This window comes from Myotis davidii, unplaced genomic scaffold (assembly GCF_000327345.1).
Source record: "Myotis davidii unplaced genomic scaffold, ASM32734v1 scaffold147, whole genome shotgun sequence".
NCBI lineage: Eukaryota > Metazoa > Chordata > Mammalia > Chiroptera > Vespertilionidae > Myotis > Myotis davidii.
Genome location: NW_006383010.1, coordinates 3,660,790 through 3,682,493, shown reverse-complemented (window position 1 = coordinate 3,682,493; position 21,704 = coordinate 3,660,790). Strand labels below are relative to the sequence as shown.

The window sequence follows — 21,704 nt, the reverse complement described above, 5'->3', positions numbered from 1 at the left end:
ACCGCTACAATGGAATTTCCGGAGCTCTCCATGGTGCTGCTCAAGTCAGCCAAAGCCTCCTTTGGTAGTTCCCACAGCACTGAAGTCATGTTAGCTCTCCTTTGAGTTAAGGTCCTTTCAGATCTAACCACTTATGAAACTAGAAAACAGCCTCTTATTATTTATGAAGGAATGTTTTTTACTCTCCTTACACTGACTAAATTATATCTCTAAGTTCAGCATGTAGCAGTATCCCACTACAATGCTGACCATCTACCCCAGGTTGAAAAAGCAGGCTTCAGTCACCACTGAATGTCTACCAGTTGTAGGAAGCCATTATTGTCCCAGTGGAGTAAAATGTGCTTTCCTTAGCCACCTTAGGAAAGACAATGGGCTGACTAGAGTCATCTCTTTGAGGTCTTCTGAAACCAGGCAATAAAGGTGATAATGATTGGCTTTAAGGTGTTAAGGAGCTTCCAAGTCAATATGGCGGACTGAAAAGGCACAATATCCTCACTTTCTGCACAAATTTAAGTGACAGCAAACAGTAAAACTATAATAAATTTACAACAGCATTGAAAACTAAATGAGGCAGAGTAACATTACGTCAGATATTTGATAAAATGTTGGGAGATGAAAAATACATGTGCTTTTGATTTCCACTTCCAACAGGATGACATAGTCTTACTTCCCCCCGTTTTTCTCATTAAGTAGAACTTAAAAACCTGGGCATTGTAGTATATAAAACAGACACAAGAAGACTATGAAAGATGAAGAGAAGACAGACCAGGTAAGGACCTTTGGACCCAAAGAATAACATGATGGTAAGTTGCCTGAGTTTCATTTTGCCTCATATATCCCAGATTTAGAACTCAGGAAACTGGCAAATGAAAACTCCAATGAGCACAGACCCCCGAAAAAGCCTCTACAGAAGCTCTCTCTCCTGGGCAAAGAACCAGGAAAGGTGTGTACTAGCAACATACAAAAAGTCTAGGCAATAACTACTACACTCTGGCTAAATACCACAAGAAAAATAAAAATGTGACTTCAACACCTACCCACACCAGCAAAGAGCAAGAAGTGAGCTGACAGCCCTAGCCGGTTTGCCTCAGTGGATAGAGCTTTGGCCTGAGGACTGAAGAGTTCTGGGTTTGATTCCTGACAAGGGCATCTAGCAACATACAAAAAGTCTAGGCAATAACTACTACACTCTGGCTAAATACCACAAGAAAAATAAAAATGTGACTTCAACACCTACCCACACCAGCAAAGAGCAAGAAGTGAGCTGACAGCCCTAGCCGGTTTGCCTCAGTGGATAGAGCTTTGGCCTGAGGACTGAAGAGTCCTGGGTTTGATTCCTGACAAGGGCAGATACCTCAGTTGCAGGCTCTTCCCCAGCCCTGGTTCTGGTCAGGGTGCATGCAGGAGGCAACCAATCGATGTCTCTCTCTCACATTAATGTTTCCCTCTGTGTGTCTTTCCCTCGGTCTTTCACTCTCTCTAAAAATCAATGGAAAAATATCCTTGGGTGAGGATTTTTTTAAAAAAAGAAGTGAGCTGAGAGTACCACTCTTACCAGGCTGTAATGTGTGGTGGTGTCAGAGAAGGCCGAGTTGGCAGTCAGGGCTTTTATCATGGTTATAGTAATGTTAACATTATGGTTACAAGATTGTACAATATTTTTACAAAATGTTACCATTGAGGAAAACATATGAGATATGTGTGTTTCATTTCTTACAACTGCATATGAATGTACAATAATCTCAAAGTAAAAATGAAAAGTTTAGTGAAAAGTACTTGTAGCCATAGAACTTTATGATACACAGAGAATTAAGACTACAGATTACAAAGGCCGTGATGTTCTGCTGTGAACGAATGATATATCAAAATGCATGTACATTGTTACTAAAAAGAATGAGAGAGAACTTGCAGTTATTCATCTTTATTTTGTTCTCTAGTTAAGGACATGTCTAAACATAGCCAATAAAATGAAATGCAGAATAGCTCATATTATTCATCAGTTTTTCATTATGGCTAATCATTTTCTATCCATTTGTCATTATCTCAATGACTATAACCGAAAGATTTTATTTGCTTCTTTCCATTTGTTGCTTCAATTATTTGGATACTGGAAGCAAAATGATAACTAGTCTCTTTTTCAGTGGTTGAAAGTGTAGCAGCATGTCATTTTATTGCTAATTACTGATATTCTCTAATTGAGTAAGTATGTGTTACATAACTCTAGAGCACTCGTCTCTTTGTTTACTCAAGGCTGACACCTACTTCCGATAACTAGACATTTTAAACAAATTTAGCAGCTAATCAAAGGAAATAAACAGCAATTCTAACATAAGAAAAATAGTGGCATAAACATATATATGTTTCTATATCATATATATATATATATATAACCTGTTAGCAAAGGTCATATACCATCTTTAACCTGCTTGGCAAACTGAATATTATAAATAGTTTTTACATACCTATTGTCAGCTTTTAAAACGACTTCCAGATTGCCCTAGCCAGTGTGGCTCAGTGAATAGAGCATCAGCCTGCAGACCAAAGAGTCCCGGATTCAATCCCATTCAAGGACACATACCTCAGTTGCAGGCTCCTCCCCTGCCTGGGCCCTGGTCTAGGCTCATGCAGGAGGCAACCAATTGATGTGTTTCTCTCACCCGATGTTTCTCTCTGTCTTTCCCTCTCTCTTCCACTCTCCCTAAAGATCAATGGGAAAAATATCCTTTGGTGAGGATTAACAAAAAGAAATTTTTTTAAAAAAGGACTTCCAAAATACCGCATTCTCACATTGTAAAATAAAGCAGTACTCTAGTCTTCACTCATTTTGTTTTAGGTTAAGTAGCAACGGAAAGAAAGCACACTTAGCTCAGACAGCTATGCATGTGATGAACAAAATGTCACTTTTTTTACACACTGTCTTTGTCACTGTTTCTCAATATGGTTCTGCCTGTGCATACAAAATGTGGGACTAAAATGCTCCCACTTCCAGGCTGTCTGACTGACTACAGTTCCTGAGTCTGTGTGTTCATTTTCAAAAAGATAGGCATTGTTTCAACCCTCTCCACCAGAGCGCCATAACCTGCCCTAAGTTCACCAGGTAGCTTGCATGCAAAACTTTCTACTGTGTACTGTCTAGAACAGCGGTTCTCAGCCTGTGGGTCACGACCCCTTTGAGGGTTGAACGACCCTTTCACAGGGGTCACCTAAGACCATCGGAAAACACATATATAATTACATATTGTTTTTGTGATTAATCACTATGCTTTAATTACGTTCAATTTGTAACAATGAAAATACATCCTGCATATCAGATATTTACATGACGATTCATAACAGTAGCAATATTACAGTTATGAAGTAGCAACGAAAATAATTTTATGGTGGGGGGTCACCACAACATGAGGAACTGTATTAAAGGATCGCGGCATTAGGGAGGTTGAGAACCACTGGTCTAACGCATTCTTAAGTCTGGAAACGCCTGGCAAGTTAACGACCACTGCAACGAACACTGCTGCAGGGCACAGAGTCCTTCCGTTTTATTATGAATCCCTAATTTACTCAATACCTCACACTGTTCTTTTTTAATATTCTCCCTTAGCCATCCTACACACACACACACACACACACACACACGTGCAATTTCAAAGCTGCCAGAGATTATGAGTAGGATCTGGAGGACTGAATAAGCTAATGCTACAGAAGTTAATGAAGCTCCTCACCCGCTAGCCTTGGAGAGTGATGTTCCAAGTCATTAGTCTGTTCTCAGTTTTTGGCAAGATCCCCTAGGTAGGCCTGAGCTTGCGAACAGTCAGAGCCAGAATTTGTAGCGGCAGCACTTTCTGCCTTCCACATGAATGACCAGAGCTCTCAGACCTAGCAGATTGGTGGCTGCTTGTAACACTGAGCCCTTGAGTCAAAAGAAAGGACCCCATTAAGTAGTGTGAATTAATTACATGTTCTTTGTTCTCTCACAAGTCCTGGTTTTATGAAGGGCCCTTACAATATCTGGCACAGATTTGGGCACTTGGTGATGGCCCTACATCTGAGTCTCAATGTAGCAATTCAAAGAGCTATTCAAATCTCTGTTTCAGCCGAACCCCTTGCCAACAGACCCACATTTTGACGACATTATGTACCTTTCAGCATATAGAGTTTGGAGATTCCGGTGAGATTGTGAAAGCAAAAGCACAGACAGGCAGGACGGAGCTAAGGGAGAATAACAGTACATATACATATATAGGGCTCGGATAAATTTTTTTTAACTCACAGATAAGAGATCCTGGATTCATAAGAGAGTTCGAGTTTTTCATTATTAAAGGGTTTTAAGGATGGTAGTATTTTACAAGAAAAAAAAATAAACATAGAGCAACTGTGATCAAAACATATTAAAAGCACATCATTTCTCTGTAAATCCAAAAAGTCTAAGCTTTTCCAGATATTTCCAAACATTTTATGTTTTAATTGGCTTCCCAGGCAGATATCTTAGAGTTACATCCACTTAATCTTGTATTGATTTTCTAAGATGCTTCCTGTTACTATAACTACCCTAATCAATTAACTTTTTGTAATTAGTGGGACAATTTTCTCTTTCTCTTTTCTTTCTGATGAAGCCTGAATATTTTATTCCACAAAAATGAAGAGGGGAAATGGTTCTGCCACTTAGTGTCAAAAGAAAGTGCAAGGCCAGTTAGCATTGCTTTGTTTATCCCAATAAACAAATTTCACCTGTATTAGAGTTTTGGGGCAGGAAAGTTACTCTAAACCAACCATGTCAAACTCAAAGGCTAACATTGACCAAATAAACAGGCATGAGGCTCGCGGGCCATGAGTTTGACATGCTTGCTCTAAACTGAGCTTATCACCTGGCCATGGTGGCTCAGTGGTTGAGCGTCGATCTATGAATCAGGAGGTCAGGGTTCGATTCCCGGTCAGGGCATATGCCCGGGTTGCAGGCTCGATCCCCAGTGGGGTGCTTGCAAGCGGCAGCCAATTGATGATTCTCATCATTCTAGCTCTCTCTCCCTCTCCCTTTCTCTCTGAAATCAATAGAAAATATATATTATAAAAATAAACTGAGCTTATCTACTTTTTCTTAAGCACAGCCCTGGAAACAATTGAAATAAGATTCAGGAAAGGCATTGGTCTTTGGAGTCAGCCAACCTGGACTCAAGCCTTGATGTCAGTTGAGAAAATGTGGGTGTCCAACTCTCTGAAGTTTCATTTCCTGACCTACAAAATGGAATCCATATAATTACCACCAGGACAGGTTGGGAGCTCTTAAATGAGACCTAACCCCTCCCTCTTTTGATACAAGCCCATTCTTCTACCCAAAAGATCTTCCTAAAGCAGGGGAGTGACCAAGTCACTTTCTTGCCCCAAATCTCCCCGTGTCTGAGGGCACGGGCCAATCCGCATAGCATGCCATCCTCTATCCATGGAGCAAGGCTCCGCGTGCTTTTCCCAGTCATTTCTGGTCATTCACCTCAATTTATTCCTCACTCTAACCAGATCAAAACAGATTTATCATGTACTTTCAATCCCTTGTAGCCCTGTGTTCCTTCAAAAGCACTTCCCAAAAGTTTCCCTGCCCAAAATGCTTTTCCTATCCTAGTCAACTTAGCAGACTCTAGCTCAACTCTCAGGGCCAAGGATATCTTCACAGTCATCACCTTTTCCACTGTGCCTGGAGCTTCTCTGAAAAGAAAGATTAATTTTCACTAGATGAAACCATTTCAATTTTACTTGGCTTCCAACATGAAAAATTATTTTACTTGGCATCTAACATGAACATATCTAGACGCTATTTAACCACACAGTGAAGTAATTTTTTAAAATGCAATCTGTGTATCTACAATCTGAGCATTACAAGCAAAATATGAGATCATTCAGATTCCCAAAGTCAATTAACTTTAGGTCTTCACAGTCTAGGTAGTCACTGAATTGTGAGAAAACCAGCACATATGCAGAATAATACGGCACCTAAAAAAAATTAGCTCATGCACAATGATTACTTTGCCCATTGATATCACCTACTGGGTGCAAGATGTATGATTTCTAATATAATACTTTAAATTTGAATAAATGAATAGATGAAGATTCAAAAAAGTTTAGGAATTTACCAAATATTTGATATGTGGCAGAGTTGTCATCTAAACCCAGGTCTGTCTGCCCCTAAAGCCCATTTTATTTTCACCCTTCCACATTGTCTCTGTTGACCTTGTACTGTGATGACAGGTGGATCTTCTAGCAATGGTCTATGTGTCCGTATCCAAGGTATCAGGTGCTATCGCTAGCCAAGTCACTCAAAATACTCTTTCACTTCAGGAAAAGGGAATTTGTGTGTGCAGATAGAGAGGTTATGCAGTAACCTCAAGAGAAAGAGAGATGGGACCTCTTCAAAACACAATTACATTCCATTCATAATAATGCACTTCATTCAAGTAAGTTTCCTCTCTGGCACTAACATCTTTAACCTTTCTTATTTTGGGTTCAACTCCCTAGAATATATTTTATGATTGCCTAAGTAAAAGTAACATATTATAGTAGAATTATGACATGGCATAAACCATCACTGAGTTATGAAAAATATTCTCACATCAAAAAAAGGAAAAATAAATAAAAATATTATCACCTGTCAATTTCCCTGACTGGGTTAATTGGAGGTTATTTATTGTTGTGGTGGTGTTGGTTGTCTTGATGATGGTATTAGTCTTGTTTAGTGACCAAAAATTGTGTGTGTGTGTGTGTGTGTGTGTATATATATTGACATAAGACCATAAAACATATATATATATATATTGACATAAGACCATAAAACATTTGAATTATATATAATTCAAATGTTTTATGGTCTTATGTCAATCTCAAAAATAGTTTATCCGTGCTCTGCATGAAGTATATATCAATAGACAATAAAATTTCTCACATGGTAAATGCAAAAAAAAACAGACTTGATTAGAAAAGTCAGAAAATGTAACTTCTGTATAAAACTAAGTATGAAATCATGCATGTTACAATGGAACATTTTTAGCACATCTTATAATCCTGTTCAGAATTACCACTATAATTTTAGATATAGTACAGAGACAGAGACGCATACAGACATAGAGATAGAGTATTTAAAAAAATCAATTTGAACTGAAGAAAACGTTGAGTTTAAAGGTTAATAACATGTCACATTTATTCACAGGAAGAGTTCACTTATTGTAAGTGGCTTCCCAACCAACAACCAGAAAGCACGAGCCCTGCTCCCTCAATTTCAGGCCTGGGAGATGGAAACATTTATGGGGAACAGAGAGGAGGCAGCCAGCCCAGGCCCTGCAGGGTGAGGCGTCTCCCTCTCCAGCACATGCACAGAGGTTCCATCTGACTATAGCTCCTGTCATGCTGGCACTTTGCACTTACAGAAGTTCTGACAGTGGCCAGGGCAATAGGGACGCTCCCGAACATGTCTGAACTTTCCGTTTTTCTCCTGCAAGGACTTCTCGCCTTACTACTAAATGGCTCCATACAGTGTGTAAGATGGCAAATAGCAAAGCACTGAGGCTATCTCTGAAATGGTTTTTTTAAGTTTCATGGGAATGATAGCAGTTCCCCAGTCCCTCATGCAGCGGAAGGCCTACTCTACCGCTGGTGCAAAGAGAAGACGCAGGTCAAACAGTGATAACAAGTCTAAAAAGCTAGGTTGCCATCCTGTGTTAAGTAACATGGTTGGTGGTAACCAATTTTCTTTCAAGATAAAAACCACTTTATACACTGCAGGCAGCAGGGCACATTCCACATGTGCCTTAGGGCACATTCCACATGTGCCTTAGGGCACATTCTACCCATTTCCGAATAGGCATTATCCGGTGCCCTCTCCCAACCTTATGAATTGTCTCTATGGAGTTTTAAAAAAGAAAAGTACTGTTCAAGGTAAGACAGGAGCAAGGGTGACTCACCAAAGGCAAGTCAGGAAACGTGTACCGGAAAAGGCCTATGCGGAGAAAAGGGACAGGGTGTCTTAGTCGCTCCAGACGCAAAACTCAAACTGTATTCAACTTAACCTGAATTCAAACAGGTTAAGGCTTAAGCGGTTCTGCTGCCTGGAGAAGTGGCTCGTTTTTAGGGAGTAATCAGCCACCAGCAAATTATCATATACCACTAAATAATCATTGATTTTCCATTTTATAATTCCCAATCAGTTAAATGTCATTTACTGGAAGAGGCGCCATTCCTATGTAAATTCTATGTGATAGCCCTTGCACACACACAAAAACCCCGATTAAGTCTAGAAAAGTAATTCAAAACAATGGTTCCATAGCTTAGAGATCAAAAACATGTCGGTTGGCTTTCCAACAGTTTTTAGGCAGCATGCCATCATATTCCAAATTCACCAGCTTAAATGAAATAAGGAAGCAAACCTTTAACTAATGAACTAATATACACAGAAAAGAAAAAAGAAACAAAACAAGCCTAAAGAGTTAATAATTAAAATCCAAAAGATGTTGTTTGTTCTGATTATCAAGATAAAAATCTCAAGCTATCATATTTATGTTTAGGCACAGTGAGGGCTTTTTGCCAAGTATTACAAATTCTCACCTATTAAAAGGCCCACATCCTTTTTCTTCTAAAATCCTTTGTCCAGTTAGTGTTTTAATGTCTGTGCTTGAAAACTATCTAAAAATTGCTTTTATTCCTTACGCAAGACATTTTGCTATTCTAAGAAATTAGGTAAGTCAAACATGGGAGACCAAGACAGTGGAGAATTTGTCAGCTTTTACCTGAAGGCCTTCGATAGCCAATCGCAGCATGCTGGGTGTCAGTTTAGAGGCTTGCTTGAAGGTGAAGTTACTCCAGTCTATGATCAAAACAAATCCATTCACTTGAAGCTCAGGATCTTCAATCATGGCTTCCAAAGACAGCAAGATGGCACGTAAAATGTCCACCAGTGTGTACCTATAAGCAACAGGGAAGTCCTCATTACACCTGATAACCACTGTGGAAAGATCTCAGCACACTAAAAACTACTCTGAAAATACCTAAGAAATATTAGGGAGATGATTTTGTTCACAAGTATTATTTTAAGAGCAACTTGTTTTGCAGCACTCAGGTGACATGTTTGAATTTAGCGTGTATTCTACCAAAACAAACTATCGTGTTTTGGGAAATACTACAGTTCTCTTCATATTCACAGCCATTTACTTTTCCTCTAGGCCTTCCTATCATTTTCTAAAATGGCATTTTAACTACTCTGAGAACTAGGCATGGTACCTTTTTAAATAGCTCAGGAATGCTCTCAGTAATATGGACATTTCATACATGCGTATTTGAAAATTTTCTGAATGAGATTTGAGGAGTCTCAACAATAAACAAGAATAGTATATTTGAACAACTATGGGTAAAACTGTCAGCATATTTTAATTACTTGTATTGAGTTTGCTTCATAAAAGTAAAAGAAAGGCCCTGACCACTTTGGCTCAGTGGATAGAGCATCAGCCTGCAGACTCAAGGGTCCCAGGTTCGATTCCGGCTAAGGGCATATACCTTGGTTGCGGGCACATCCCCAGTAGGGGGTGTGCAAGAGGCAGCTGATCGATGTTTCTCTCTCATCGATGTTTCTAACTACCTCTCTCCTTTCCTCTCAGTAAAAAATCAATAAGATATATTTTGAAAAAAATTAAAGAAAAGAAAGAAGAAGAGATATATGGACAGAAAGAAAGGAACATCAATGAGTACAAAGGGGGAAATTTAACTGCCTATGATAATGCAGGCCTTCTGAATTTAGGGGTTGGGTCTCTAACTTTTTCTGACTTGCACCTTAGTACTGTGTCTGGCACATTGTAAAAATCCAATAAATGCTCTTTACGTTCCTGTAAAATGGACAAGATTAGAGTGCAAAGACACTACTAGTACTGAGGACTGATGTACGCAGTGGAGGTAAGGATGGCGATTAGAAGCCAAATTTGAGAAGTATTTCAGAAGTAAACTTGTAAAAATTTGACACTTAATTAAATATGGAGACTAAGATGATGGAAAAGTAAAGGATGACACACAGATCCTAGCTTCAGAGCCTGAAGAAACAATATAATGCAAAAAGACAATGCAGGTGGGGATGGCTGAAAATGAAGAGTTTGGAATAGAACCTGTAGTACACTCATCTAATAGCAATTAAGTACCTGAAGAAGCAGATTCTAAACTCGAGAGCTCCAGGTTGAAGATCCCAGGAACAAAAACATACAGATCCCTAAACTCAAGAAAGTGAAGGAGGTAATGCAACCAGAGCTGAGAAAAAAAATGAGATACGGTAATTATTCTAAAAAAAGAATTCTAGCACTTTAAGAGGAAGCAACAAAATTATGGAATGTGCTAATCATTTCCATTTTTGAGCACCCTGCATCTCGAGTTGTGTGTGTGTGTGTGTGTGTGTTTCTCTTCAGACTTTCAGGTGTCCAATAAAAGTTACAGAAAGAAATCTTGACCTTAGAAGGAGGTGGATGGATTAGAAGTGAAATCACAGGCATTTAGTGGGAGTGATAGGCTGACTTCCACTAAATGTTCACCCACAGTATGGGACAGTGAGGACATATGAGGGAATAGTTCTATTTTTACTTCTAAAAACATTTGGAGGAGAATGGAGAAAGCATAGTATTGCAGAAAGGAAGGAATAATTGACAACAAAAGATCAGATGGCTTCTCACTTTCTCTGGGCCTCATTCTTTATCTGAAAAATTAGTACCGCAGAATGGAATAGGATCTCTCTTGGAGCCCAGCTTTAAGGCAGCATAGAGCATGGTGTCAGAAGATTTCAAGATGAATTTCTTCCCATTCCCTCATTAGCTGGTGAGCCTGGACGTACTTGGCAGGGTATAATCAGAACTGAAGAATGTTTGTTTTAATCTTTTACTTTAAAATGTAATGATGATCTTTAGATAGCTTATTACTATTGTAAAAGGCAAAGATCAACAGGTTCTTTTTAAATCTCTGGATGGTATATAGGCTATTTATAGTCCTAAGGATGTGGCTCCTAAAATACTTTCTAAACATATAAGATAATAATTTTTTGTAGAGCTCTATTACTTATTTGTCTTTAAAACTGTGAAATATGGTCCTAGCCAGTTTGGCTCAGTAGATAAAGCGTCAGCCTGTGGACTGAAGGGTCCCGGGTTCGATTCCGATCAAGGGCACATGCCCGGGGTTGCAGGCTCAATCCCCACTGCGGGGCATGCAGGAGTTAGCCAATCAACAATTCTCTCTTATCATTGATGTTTCTCTCTCTCTCTCTCTCCCCCTCTCCCTTCCTCTCTGAAATCAATAAAAAATATTTTTTAAACTGAAACATGTATGGCTGCATACCTTATCTGTCACTTCATGGTTGGCCTATCTCCTTTTTAAATATAATGACCTAACACAATGTTATAACCAAAAGCCTATGGGAAGTTGGAGCAAGAAAGCTATATTTCTGGTTAAAATGTAGACCCTCCTTTAAACAATATTCATTTTAATCCCTGACATTTATAATAATATCACAGTAATAAAAATTAGAAATTAGAAAAGTTCAACTTAGAAATTTTCTCGTTACGATCATTCTTGTGTCACCTTTAAAAATACCAAATAGCATTAATACCAAAGTAGCATTAAGTAAAATTTGAATCTAAAGTAAGTTTTGGAAGGATGAGGCATTGTACATGGAAAAGAATAAATCATGACACCAGGAAGGCCTGAAAATAAGAGGCAATTTGTTTTAAGTAACCCACTTTGAATAGGTTCTATAGAACTGTGTCTAAGTCAAGAGAAATTTATATGCATCTTATTATGCCAACAGAACTAAAACAAGACGGATCTCAGGATCAGCAATGGAATCAAAGCAGGTTGGCAACGTTTTCAAGAGTGAATCCCACCAAGTTTTAAAATTTGATCTCCTGCTCCAAAAAAAGAATTAAATGGTATTTATAGAAATAATATTAATGTGTAAGTTTAAGAATCATAAGAGACATCCTAGCTGACTGCATTCAAAGGGCAGGTCAAAACCCCTTTTGACACTCCAGGCCTCTGTTGTCAGACAGGTCACATTACTGCCACTGGCAGCTCAGCAGGCTATCCCTAAGCAGAGCATTATTAAAAGAGATCTTGCCGAAGCCTGTAGCATATCTTCCAAAGAAATGGAGCATGTTATGTATTGTATCTCTTCGGGAATCCCACCATAATTCTACTTTTTTTGAAATTATTTCTTACTGTTACAATTTATACAGTGTCAGTGCAGTAAATAGCCCACATGTTCCTGCGTGGGATTGACACCCCAATTTGTAGGCGCTGCACCACGGCTATTCTTCCCTTGAATGCTGGGAAAAGGCCATAGATAACAGACTAGCCTAGCTACACGGCTCTTGACTCCTGACTGTGCTTCCTAAAACAGCACTAGGGAAAAAGCCTGAATCTGAAATCAACTCGGAGAGGAAGATGAGTAGCCTGGAGTAAGAAGAAATAATGGCGCCAGTTGAGGGATTTTATAGGTGGCACACCAGTCTAGGCGGACCAGGCTCTTGAAATAGATCAAAGTTGCTGTCATACATAACCATGAGATGGGGACTTGGCCACCCGCTTTTCCTGTTTACTACCAGTGCAATCAAGAGCAGGGGGGCTTCTCCTGCCTCCAGCCCTGAAAGGCTTTGGGTACCTACTGGTCCTGTGCTTCTCTCCTGGGGTTCACAGTGCCTCGTCCTCTCCCACAGTTTACAATCAGGGCAAAGGGCAACCTAAATCACAAGCAGGTCACTTCCTTCCTCCTTCCCAACCCTTCCTTTCAGCCTGACAGGGGGAACTGGCATGTTGGCATCACAACAGCAGCAATTTTCCCTTTGTTACTAAATCAATCAGCCATTATTAAATCCTTCATGAAGGCTGCCCAGCCCATCAGTGTTCATTAAGCCAGATCTGAAGCATTTCCTGTTAGAAAGGTGCTAGGGGAGAGACAAAGGAGAAGAATTACCTTTATTCATGCCTTGAGGTGTCATTAGTGCTAAAGTTGAGCCCATCTACATGTTTTATATTACTGAGGGGAAATAATAATAATACCTCTATCCATGTAATAGTTTCAGATGTCCAAAGGAATTTCAAATGCATTATCTTAATCTCAAAATGAGCCCAAAGTCTCAGTGCTGGCTTTGATGCTATTATTTTGGAGATGAGGACATAGATGAGGCCCAGCAAATTATAGAGATGAAAACACAAGTCCCAGAGAATAGAAATAGTCTGCCCAGAATCCCCACGGGAGTAAAACAGCAGCCCAGGTGTGAAGCAAGCTCTTTCTGACACCACAGCTCTCTCCACTCCCTGTGGTGTCTCAGGCTAGAACAGAGTGTGATAAATGGCTGTTCTGCTTTTTCATGTGTCAGTGGCATAATGTGTCGGAAGATAGGTCAGAAAGTCAATGCCATCATGGTGCCATGCCAGGTACCAGGACACATTCCAGCCCGGCCCCAACAGGGGGCTTTGGTGGAGGAAGAACAACCAGACATTCAAAAGAATTGGGATGGGAAGAGGCTAAGTCTACCAACCCTGGAGAAAATATGAACTCTGAAATATTCATGTGTCTGGTTTGTATCACTACGCAATAAGATTATCTGTGTGGGCCTTGCTGCTAGGGGAATGTAGGTGAGTGAGAACAAAAGATGTTTTGTTGGAAATAAAACACCTAGAGAAAAAATGTCTTTCCTTGAAAAAAGGCTTGAAAAGTATACACTGCTGCCACCAAAATAGAATAAAACAGAATTGTGCTGGAAATATGCAAACACATCAGGAAGGCAACGCTCCTTGTCAGGGCAGGACACTCCAGCCAGTGCCTGCTTAGTGCAGTCTTTCCCTCAGAATATTCATTGCAGCAACTTAACTTTCTGTGTCAAGTCATCAATATTATGATAGTTAATCCAGACTTTCTAAACCATAGACAATTTTTAAATGATCAGAGCTTGCCTTTTTGATATAATTGTATCAAATTCTGTGTGTTTATCTAGATTTATGTGGCTGTCTTTACATGCAAAAAAAGTTTGACCAATTCACTGATTATGGGTGAAATACTTAACTGCTCTATGCCTCAGTTCCCTCCTCTACAAAATATAAATATTAACAGGACCTACCTTGAATGGTTCTATTAAAGATTTTATACGTAAATGTTTAACTGCTCAAAAGAGTGCCTGATACATGCTATAAAAGTGATTTAAAATGAACAAATAAGTTAATTAATTAAAATGAAATGCTAAAAGGTTGAATTTAGTTAACCAAGTAGGCAATGCTTTCTCTATAAAACACTCAGTAGCTCACAGCTGCCCCTCTGCCCTGAACTTCTCCACTGGCAAAGAGTCCCCTCATTAAGCACTTACAACTCTCTGATGGTTATTTAGCTTTTCATGTATTTTCTTCCCACAGATGTTATATGTCCCTTGTTAGTACAAATAATGCGTTATGTGTGTTTATTTGCCTCCAGCAACTGCTAAATTTCTGTGTGTAACAAACATTAGACCAAAGTGTTCTTTTTAAAAAATTGACTTGAGTACTATTCGCTCAGTTTGATGTTATGAGGACCCGACATACAAGGACATTCTTTCCCTCATGTCAGTCGTGTCACTTACTACGTTAATGAAATATACACCTGTCCTCAGTGATGTAAAAGCGCTTAAACTTTTTCCCAGAATGGAGGAAATGTATTCATTTACAAAGGATAACTTATTAATTTCCTAACTTGGCTCATGGTTTAAAATAGCTTTAAACATTTCGAGGCACACTTTCAGTGCACTGTAGTAACCTCAGGTCCTTTTCTTCTCTCCAACTTTGTTTAAAGTTTCATATTTGAAACACGCCTGGCTCAGTCCAAACCCAATCAACTTCCTACTAAAGTTAGCCCTCGGTCTTTGCTGTTATTTCAGAATTGTTTTACTAATTACTTCATAATTGCTCAGTTTTGGGAGACTGTCCTATTTTTTTTTTTTTTTTAGAGATTTATTCCAGTATTCTACTGACATTTTTCAGGACAATTTTTCTCTTTCGCATTTTCCATGCTATGGACCAAGGGCATAGTTTGGATTAAACTGTTGTTTCCAGAGCTTTGTTAAAAGAGCATCCTTATAAGAAAGCGATGTGGAAGCTCTGCTGGAGCAGAAACCCCACGGAATCCACACCTGCCACTTCTAGCTTTGACCTAATCTCCAAGCCCACCCAGAACAGAGCACAGCAGTGCTTCCAGGATTTCGAAGGTAAACATCCTGACCCTGTCATGATATATAACACCATGAAGCCAAAGTAGAGAAATATTTTAAGATTTTAATAAATTGAGCCAAGGCCTTGAAAAATCAAGCCAAAAAAATTATCTTGTGTAGTCCATGGTTACTTTTTAAATTTTAATCCATCGTCATCAGAAATCTTTCAATTTGGAGACTGGTCACATTATTTTAATAAATGGAAGCATAATCATAATTCAGTCTGAAACTGCAACTAGCTAGCCATTTGTGTAATATTTTCTTTTGTATGAAAAGCCACACAAAGTAAACAAGCTGACAATAATATGGTTTTTAGGCAAACTCCAGGATAAGTTTCAGGAGCATAGCAGTGTCTCTAACCAGTCAGGCTTCTACCCCTTCCGGAGCTTCAATACTCTAAGTGATGATCAATATCCATTATGACAAGCCAAACAGAGTGCAAGACGGTCAGTGCTTTCTGAATTGCCACTATGTTAAGAATTATTTTCGTTTAACGGTACTTAATGGTTTTCTTATCATTATTAATCAGATTCCAGATAAATTATTGTTTGCTGTACTAAAGTATAGAGAACTACTTTATAAGTAATGAGGTAAAGTACAACTTGAAGGCCAAAAATTACAGGTCAACTATCAGAATATGTGTCATCATTATATTTCAGGTGACACAATTTACTCATGAATATTCCCGCTAAGTATATATGACTACTCAGATACCTGCTCTCATGTCCTAGAGCAGTGGTCAGCAAACTGCGGCTCGTGAGCCACATGCGGCTCTTTGGCCCCTTGAGTGTGGCTCTTCCACAAAATACCACGTGCGGGCGAGCACGTACAGTGCGATTGAAACTTCGTGGCCCATACGCAGAAGTCGGTTTTTGGCCTGGGCGAGTCTATTTTGAAGAATTACTGTTGATATTTGGCTCTGTTGACTAATGAGTTTGCTGACCACTGTCCTACAGTGTAGATCATGATCTAGTTTTATTCCAAACTTCCTTTTCTAGCATTCTTTGCAATCTCTTCTAGCTTTATGGTACATCATCCTCACATTCTGTTGTTGAAATCAGGTGGAAATTTGAAGGATCTGTTGAGTCCTAAGCAGGGCAATATCTCTCATGAAAGACATACAGAATGTAATGTATGGAGGGCTACTGCATCTTAGTGATGCAGTAAAATAATCCAATTGTTTTTAAATGTGTAAAATTTACTCTCACTTTCAGAAATTATGTTAGATGATCTGAAAGAAAGGAGATTACATTTTATAAATATTTCCCAAGGACATCCTGCTCAATAAATGTAATAAGTCATCTAAGCCTGTTCTGTTCTTTTTCAAAAGAACCACAAATCAAACTGAAAGTCACTTTGACATTTCAGTATTTCATTTTTTTAAGATTTATTAGAAGGTGGGTACACTGTAAATATTATTTTACCTCAGTCTTCCTGAAAATTTCATGTCTTTTGTAAAGGCTTTGGAAGTGGTCCAAATCAATATGCTGAAACTGACCTGCATTATATTGCAGTAGAAAGAGACACTGTTTTATTTATAGTCATCATCTCACACCTATTTACTATTTCCAGTCTCCTGGGAAGCACAGGAAACTGTCCTACAAATTTAATATAGGAGAAAGTATGTATTAGGTAACTTTCTACTTAGGATTATTTTTTAAATGCATAACCGAATTCAACTAAAGAAATATTTACTGAGCATTAACTCTAGCTCAGGTGCTCTTATAAAATAATAACATGAGGCTTAGTCTGTTTTATATACAGATTAATTATTTCAGAGGTCTTTACAAAGCTCTTCAAAACTTATTTTAAAAATCTTCTCTTCAAAACTTATTTTAAAAATCTTCTGTTTCCCTTTGGGAAGTTGGAAATAACCTGTTTTCCAAATAAAAGGGGGGCATAATTTCTAACTGACTTCTGGAATTTCCCTCTGTAACTGTAGACATTCCCACCTATTGTTTCTTTAAAACAATGCTCCTTTCTGTGTAAGGTGTTGAAAGCCAGGTAAATCACTGATCAGCTCAAGGAAGGGGGTCCGAATCGTGTTCAGATGAGCAGTCAGTCTTCTCCAGAGACCTGAGTTGTTTGGGCTGCAGGATCAGAGCAGAAAGGTGAGAACACCAGGCATGGCTATGCACCTAACACAGCAACAGTGAGGAAAATATCTAGGGAAGGGGGTAGACATACCCATAGGAGCCAAGTCAGGTAAGACTTGAGGCCGCAGCATGGAAGAAGAAAGGGGGATCCGGCCCAAGGCAGGAGAAGGGCTGGTGCTGTGCTGGTACTGGCAGGAACGCAGCTGCCCCGCAGGTTTCTGGGCAGTTGTTATGCCCATGTACCAATGATAGTGGTTTACAGAGGATGCCAAGAGAATGGACCTGTTTATCTGCCAGTCCTTGTTGTTGGGTATATGTAGGTTTGGGAAGGAGGGCAGGCAGGGAGAGGAGAGGAATAACTCTTTTTTTAGAATGTAGGAAGAGGAAACTCAACTGAATTTTAGTGAAACTCTAAATAATTTGTATACCTTTTGACTTTGATGTACTATAACTTCATGATTATGTCTACTCATGTATATCCATAGAAACAGAATTCACAATTATTAGTCTAGAACCTGATAGGGTATTTTCATAGGACACAGCTTCTCACTTTTAATTTCACATGTACAAATTTTTTAATATTTAAAGTTTTTATGTAGATTTAATAAAAATAGTTTTATATACCAATTAACAAATCTTCTCCCATTGTAGATTTCCAGGGAGATAGATTTTGATTGCTCATAACCTATCCTTTATAGAAAAGTATGAAATAGACAACAAAAACATAGTCTCTTTAGTAATCTGGAATAATCAACTTCCCATATACATAAGAACTGTTAAGTGATGTTCATCTTAATTAGGTTTATAAATCAGTGTGAATATTAGCTCACTTATAGATATAAATTAAAATGGATCTAATGTAAATGCATGGCTCATGCTAAGTGAAATAAGCCAGTCAGAGAAAGACAGATACCATATGACCTCATTTATCTGTGGAATCTAATGAACAAATAATTTAATAAACAAAATAGAAACAGAAGGATAGATACATAGAACAGACCGACAGCTGTCAGAGGGAAGGGGGATTAAGAGGCAGGGTGAAAAAAGGTGGAAGTGGGCAAAGGGGAGGATAAATGGGGATGGAAAGAGACTTTACTTTGGTCAATGAGTGAATAATGCAGGATGCAGATGTTTTATTGAGTTGTACACTTGAAACCTTTATAGTTTTATTTACCAATGTAACCCCAATAAAGTCAATAAAAATTAATATACATTGAATAATAAGAAAGAAAGAGAGAAAGAAAGAAAGAAAGAAAAAAAAAAAAAGAAAGAAAGAAAGAAATGCATGTCTCCCTAAATGTGGTCTGCCTAATATCTTTCAGACTTTGAAACATAAAATATATATAAACTTAAATATAAAATTTCCACAACTCCCATTTAACTGTAGCTTAATAAACAAAGTTCTAATCTAATTGACAAATGGAATAGTAGGTTCTTTCTTGAACAAAAGTTTTCCATTTCTATATACACAATCACTGGTTTGCATGACCCTACAATGTACTTGTCAGATTTTTTTAAAATGTTAAAGAAAAATTGTGGTCAAAGAATGGCATTTCATGGTCCTTTAAACTTTGCTACCAATAAAAAGTAAAATATGACCTCTATAACTAACCAAAGTAAGTAACAGGACTCCATTCCCCCTCAATGGCTAACTCTATTAGTTTCTTAGTTTTATGATTTTAAGATTCCTCAGGTAGTAGTTTGTCTTTATATTTGCCTAAAAAATGATTGTAGTAGTTCTCAACCTAGAATTACAGAGAAAAGGTAACCAATTAATGGGTAAAAACCTGTTAAAAGTATTAATTTACATTCTAAGATCCCAAGACTCTGAAAGGCCTATCTAGAAATCTATAAGATATCCCAGCCACTGAAAAAAAAAGTCTTTGACAATTGAACCAGAAACTAACTTGATGCATCAAAAGTCCCCATTCACAGAACTAAAAACCACACCAATATTTTAACAACCAGCTTCTTATAATTCATGGTTCTGATAACATGTTTAAGTTCCATGAAATACATTTACCTTTGAACTTCATTGAAACTACCTTACACAGGAGTGTTTATAATTTCTTCTCTCTGTTAGTCTGAGGAAATAGTTCTGATTGAGAAAGTAGAGGAGTCACTCTCTCCCTTTTTCTATCATCTGTAGATACAATAAAAATCTTTCTTCTCCATTGAAAAGCAAGAGAACTCAAAAAGTCTACCACCTGACATATCTAAACATTTTCCACTTCCTTCCAAGAGATGACAAATCACATCAGACAGGAAACATCTTCTTTAGATGAGTGACAGGTGTGGAGCGGCACACCAGCCAGCCTTGATTTCAGCGTCGGTAGGCATGCTCAGCACCAGAGCATACAACTCTGCCTTTTCACTGAAGTGACACACATCATATTATTCCTTCATCTGCACATCACCAAGCAGAAAAGTTCCCAAGCAATAAAACTACTTGATCTCGGTTGAATGCCAGGCTACCCTTAAAAGATAATGTACTAGAGACAGATGATGATGTGATGATGATGATGATGATGATGATGATAATGAAGATGGTGATCATGAAAATGATGATGATGAGTCTAGTTTAAGAATTTATTTAGAAAGAAAAATTTATTTAGAAGGAAGGAGAAAAAGTTGTCTCTATCCTCACACCAATTTCTCCAGAGAACAGTGAACTTACTTAGGAGGTGAAAAAAATTAGCACATTTATTTAGAAGTTCAATTATTCTGATTGCAGCACGAGAATAGGGTGCGGGAAGCACTTTAAGCTGCAGCAGAAGCTGGTGCTAGAGAAGTAAGAGTTGCAAAGGTTTCCAACAAGCCCCTCCCACATCCCCAGGATGCCCACCCAAAACTCATTTTTGAGTTCCATTTTCTCTTTTTTCCCAACCAAATGAAAGCTGTAAAGTGATGGCTACTCGGGGTAAATTCTGGAAAATGGGAGAATAAAAGAGTCCCTCATATGAGTTGGGATTTAGGATTTACCTGCTCTGATCCCAGTTGGCAGCAAAAAGGACTAGAATCTTCCTGCCATAGTGGTCCAGATTGGCCAGGCCCCCGGGGAAGCCATCCTTCAGTGCCTGCTTGATGCCAGGGTCCGTGGCCTTGAAGCTTTTGAACATGTCCAGGTTCTGCTGGCGGTACTCAAAGTACTGGGCCAGGAGGCGGAAGGCCTCGAAGTGATGAAACTTCCTGGCCCGCAAGAAGCGTAGGATGAAGGCATCATCTGTGCGCAGAAAGCCGATGTCCGGCCTGGTGATGACCATGTCCCTCACCTCCTGGATGTCCTGGTGGAGGGTGTCCGGGTTCTCATTGAGCTCCAGGCGCGCCTTCTCCAGGGTCTCCGGGGACAGCCCGGCTTGTAAGTGAGTCATTGTTTGGCTGGTCCCGAGCCTCCCCGGCAGCTCACCTGGCCCCGGCCTCCACCACACTCTGGCCTCCAGACCTCGAAGCCGCCTGCTTCCTCTTCTTCACAGGAAATGATTTGTCTGGGTGTCCAATCAAGGACCCTGTTGCTCCCGCCTTCCCGCCGCTTGTCAATGAAGGATATAAACTTCTCTCCCCGCTCGCCTATCAAAGCGCCTCCACTTCGGTCCCCTCTTCCCTTTCCTTTAGAGAGATGCGGACCTCACTCCTCTTCTAGTCCTTTCTCTCATCGAAGACAACACCCCTAAGCGCACCGGCTTGGGCGGCGCCGATCTCGGTCCTGTCCTCTGCTCCCCCCAGAGGTGACAGAAGCGGCCCCCACGCGCATCGCAGCCTCCGCGCCCCGCTGCCTCCGCGGCCCCTGCGGGGAGGCTCCGCGGGGTGACGATGGGGAGGCTGATGGATCAGGAGCTGGCTCTTCGGCGCGGAGCTCCAGGCGGGGGCAGAGCGTCTTTCCCAGAAAGAAAAGGAGAGAAAGAGAGAGGGGAGAGGGGCTTATTTCCCTGTCTGCTTTTCAACGAATCTATTTTTAAAAAGATATTGGTGGGATTTTTATTTTAATTGATTACGATCCCAATAGGTGGAGACTCTGCAGAGAGCTCACCGTCCCTCCGCCCCCCTCGGAGACACCCGTGATCTCATGAGGCACCAGGAGGGTTTGGGTGGCGTTGGTCCCAGCGGGGGCTCCCTCCAACCCCACCCCCAACTTCTGCCTCTTTCTCTGGCCCTTTATGTCAACGGACTAGCCGCGGGGGCCTGGGGGAGCTCTCCGGGAACGTACCTGGCAAAGGCCGGGTGGGGTGAGGGTGGAGAAGAGGAGTGGAGAAGAACAGCAAAATGTCTCTACCTTTCCTATAAAACCGAGCGAGAGAGGAGAGCGAGCAGCCGGCTCCTAGCAGCGCCTCGGGGACGCGGGCGATGCGGCACTCCCTGGCACCGGCAGCACCGCGGGGTG

At 39.8% G+C, this 21,704-nt stretch overlaps 1 protein-coding gene across 2 annotated transcripts in view; it reads right to left on the bottom strand.

The window, feature by feature from the left end:
• Positions 1-21,694, bottom strand: part of CLVS2 (clavesin 2) — a 59,055-nt gene extending 37,361 nt beyond the window's left edge. The window contains exons 1-3 of one of the 2 annotated variants that reach the window (XM_015557838.1): positions 21,531-21,694; positions 20,309-21,200; positions 8,763-8,937 (exon numbers count right to left, since the gene is read on the bottom strand). In XM_015557838.1, coding sequence (XP_015413324.1) covers positions 8,763-8,937; positions 20,309-20,697 — 564 coding nt within the window. In that variant the 5' untranslated portion in view covers positions 20,698-21,200; positions 21,531-21,694. The remainder of the gene's footprint in view (positions 1-8,762; positions 8,938-20,308; positions 21,201-21,530) is intronic. The other variant, XM_006778436.2, reaches the window with a different exon arrangement.
• Positions 21,695-21,704: the final 10 nt, after the last annotated feature.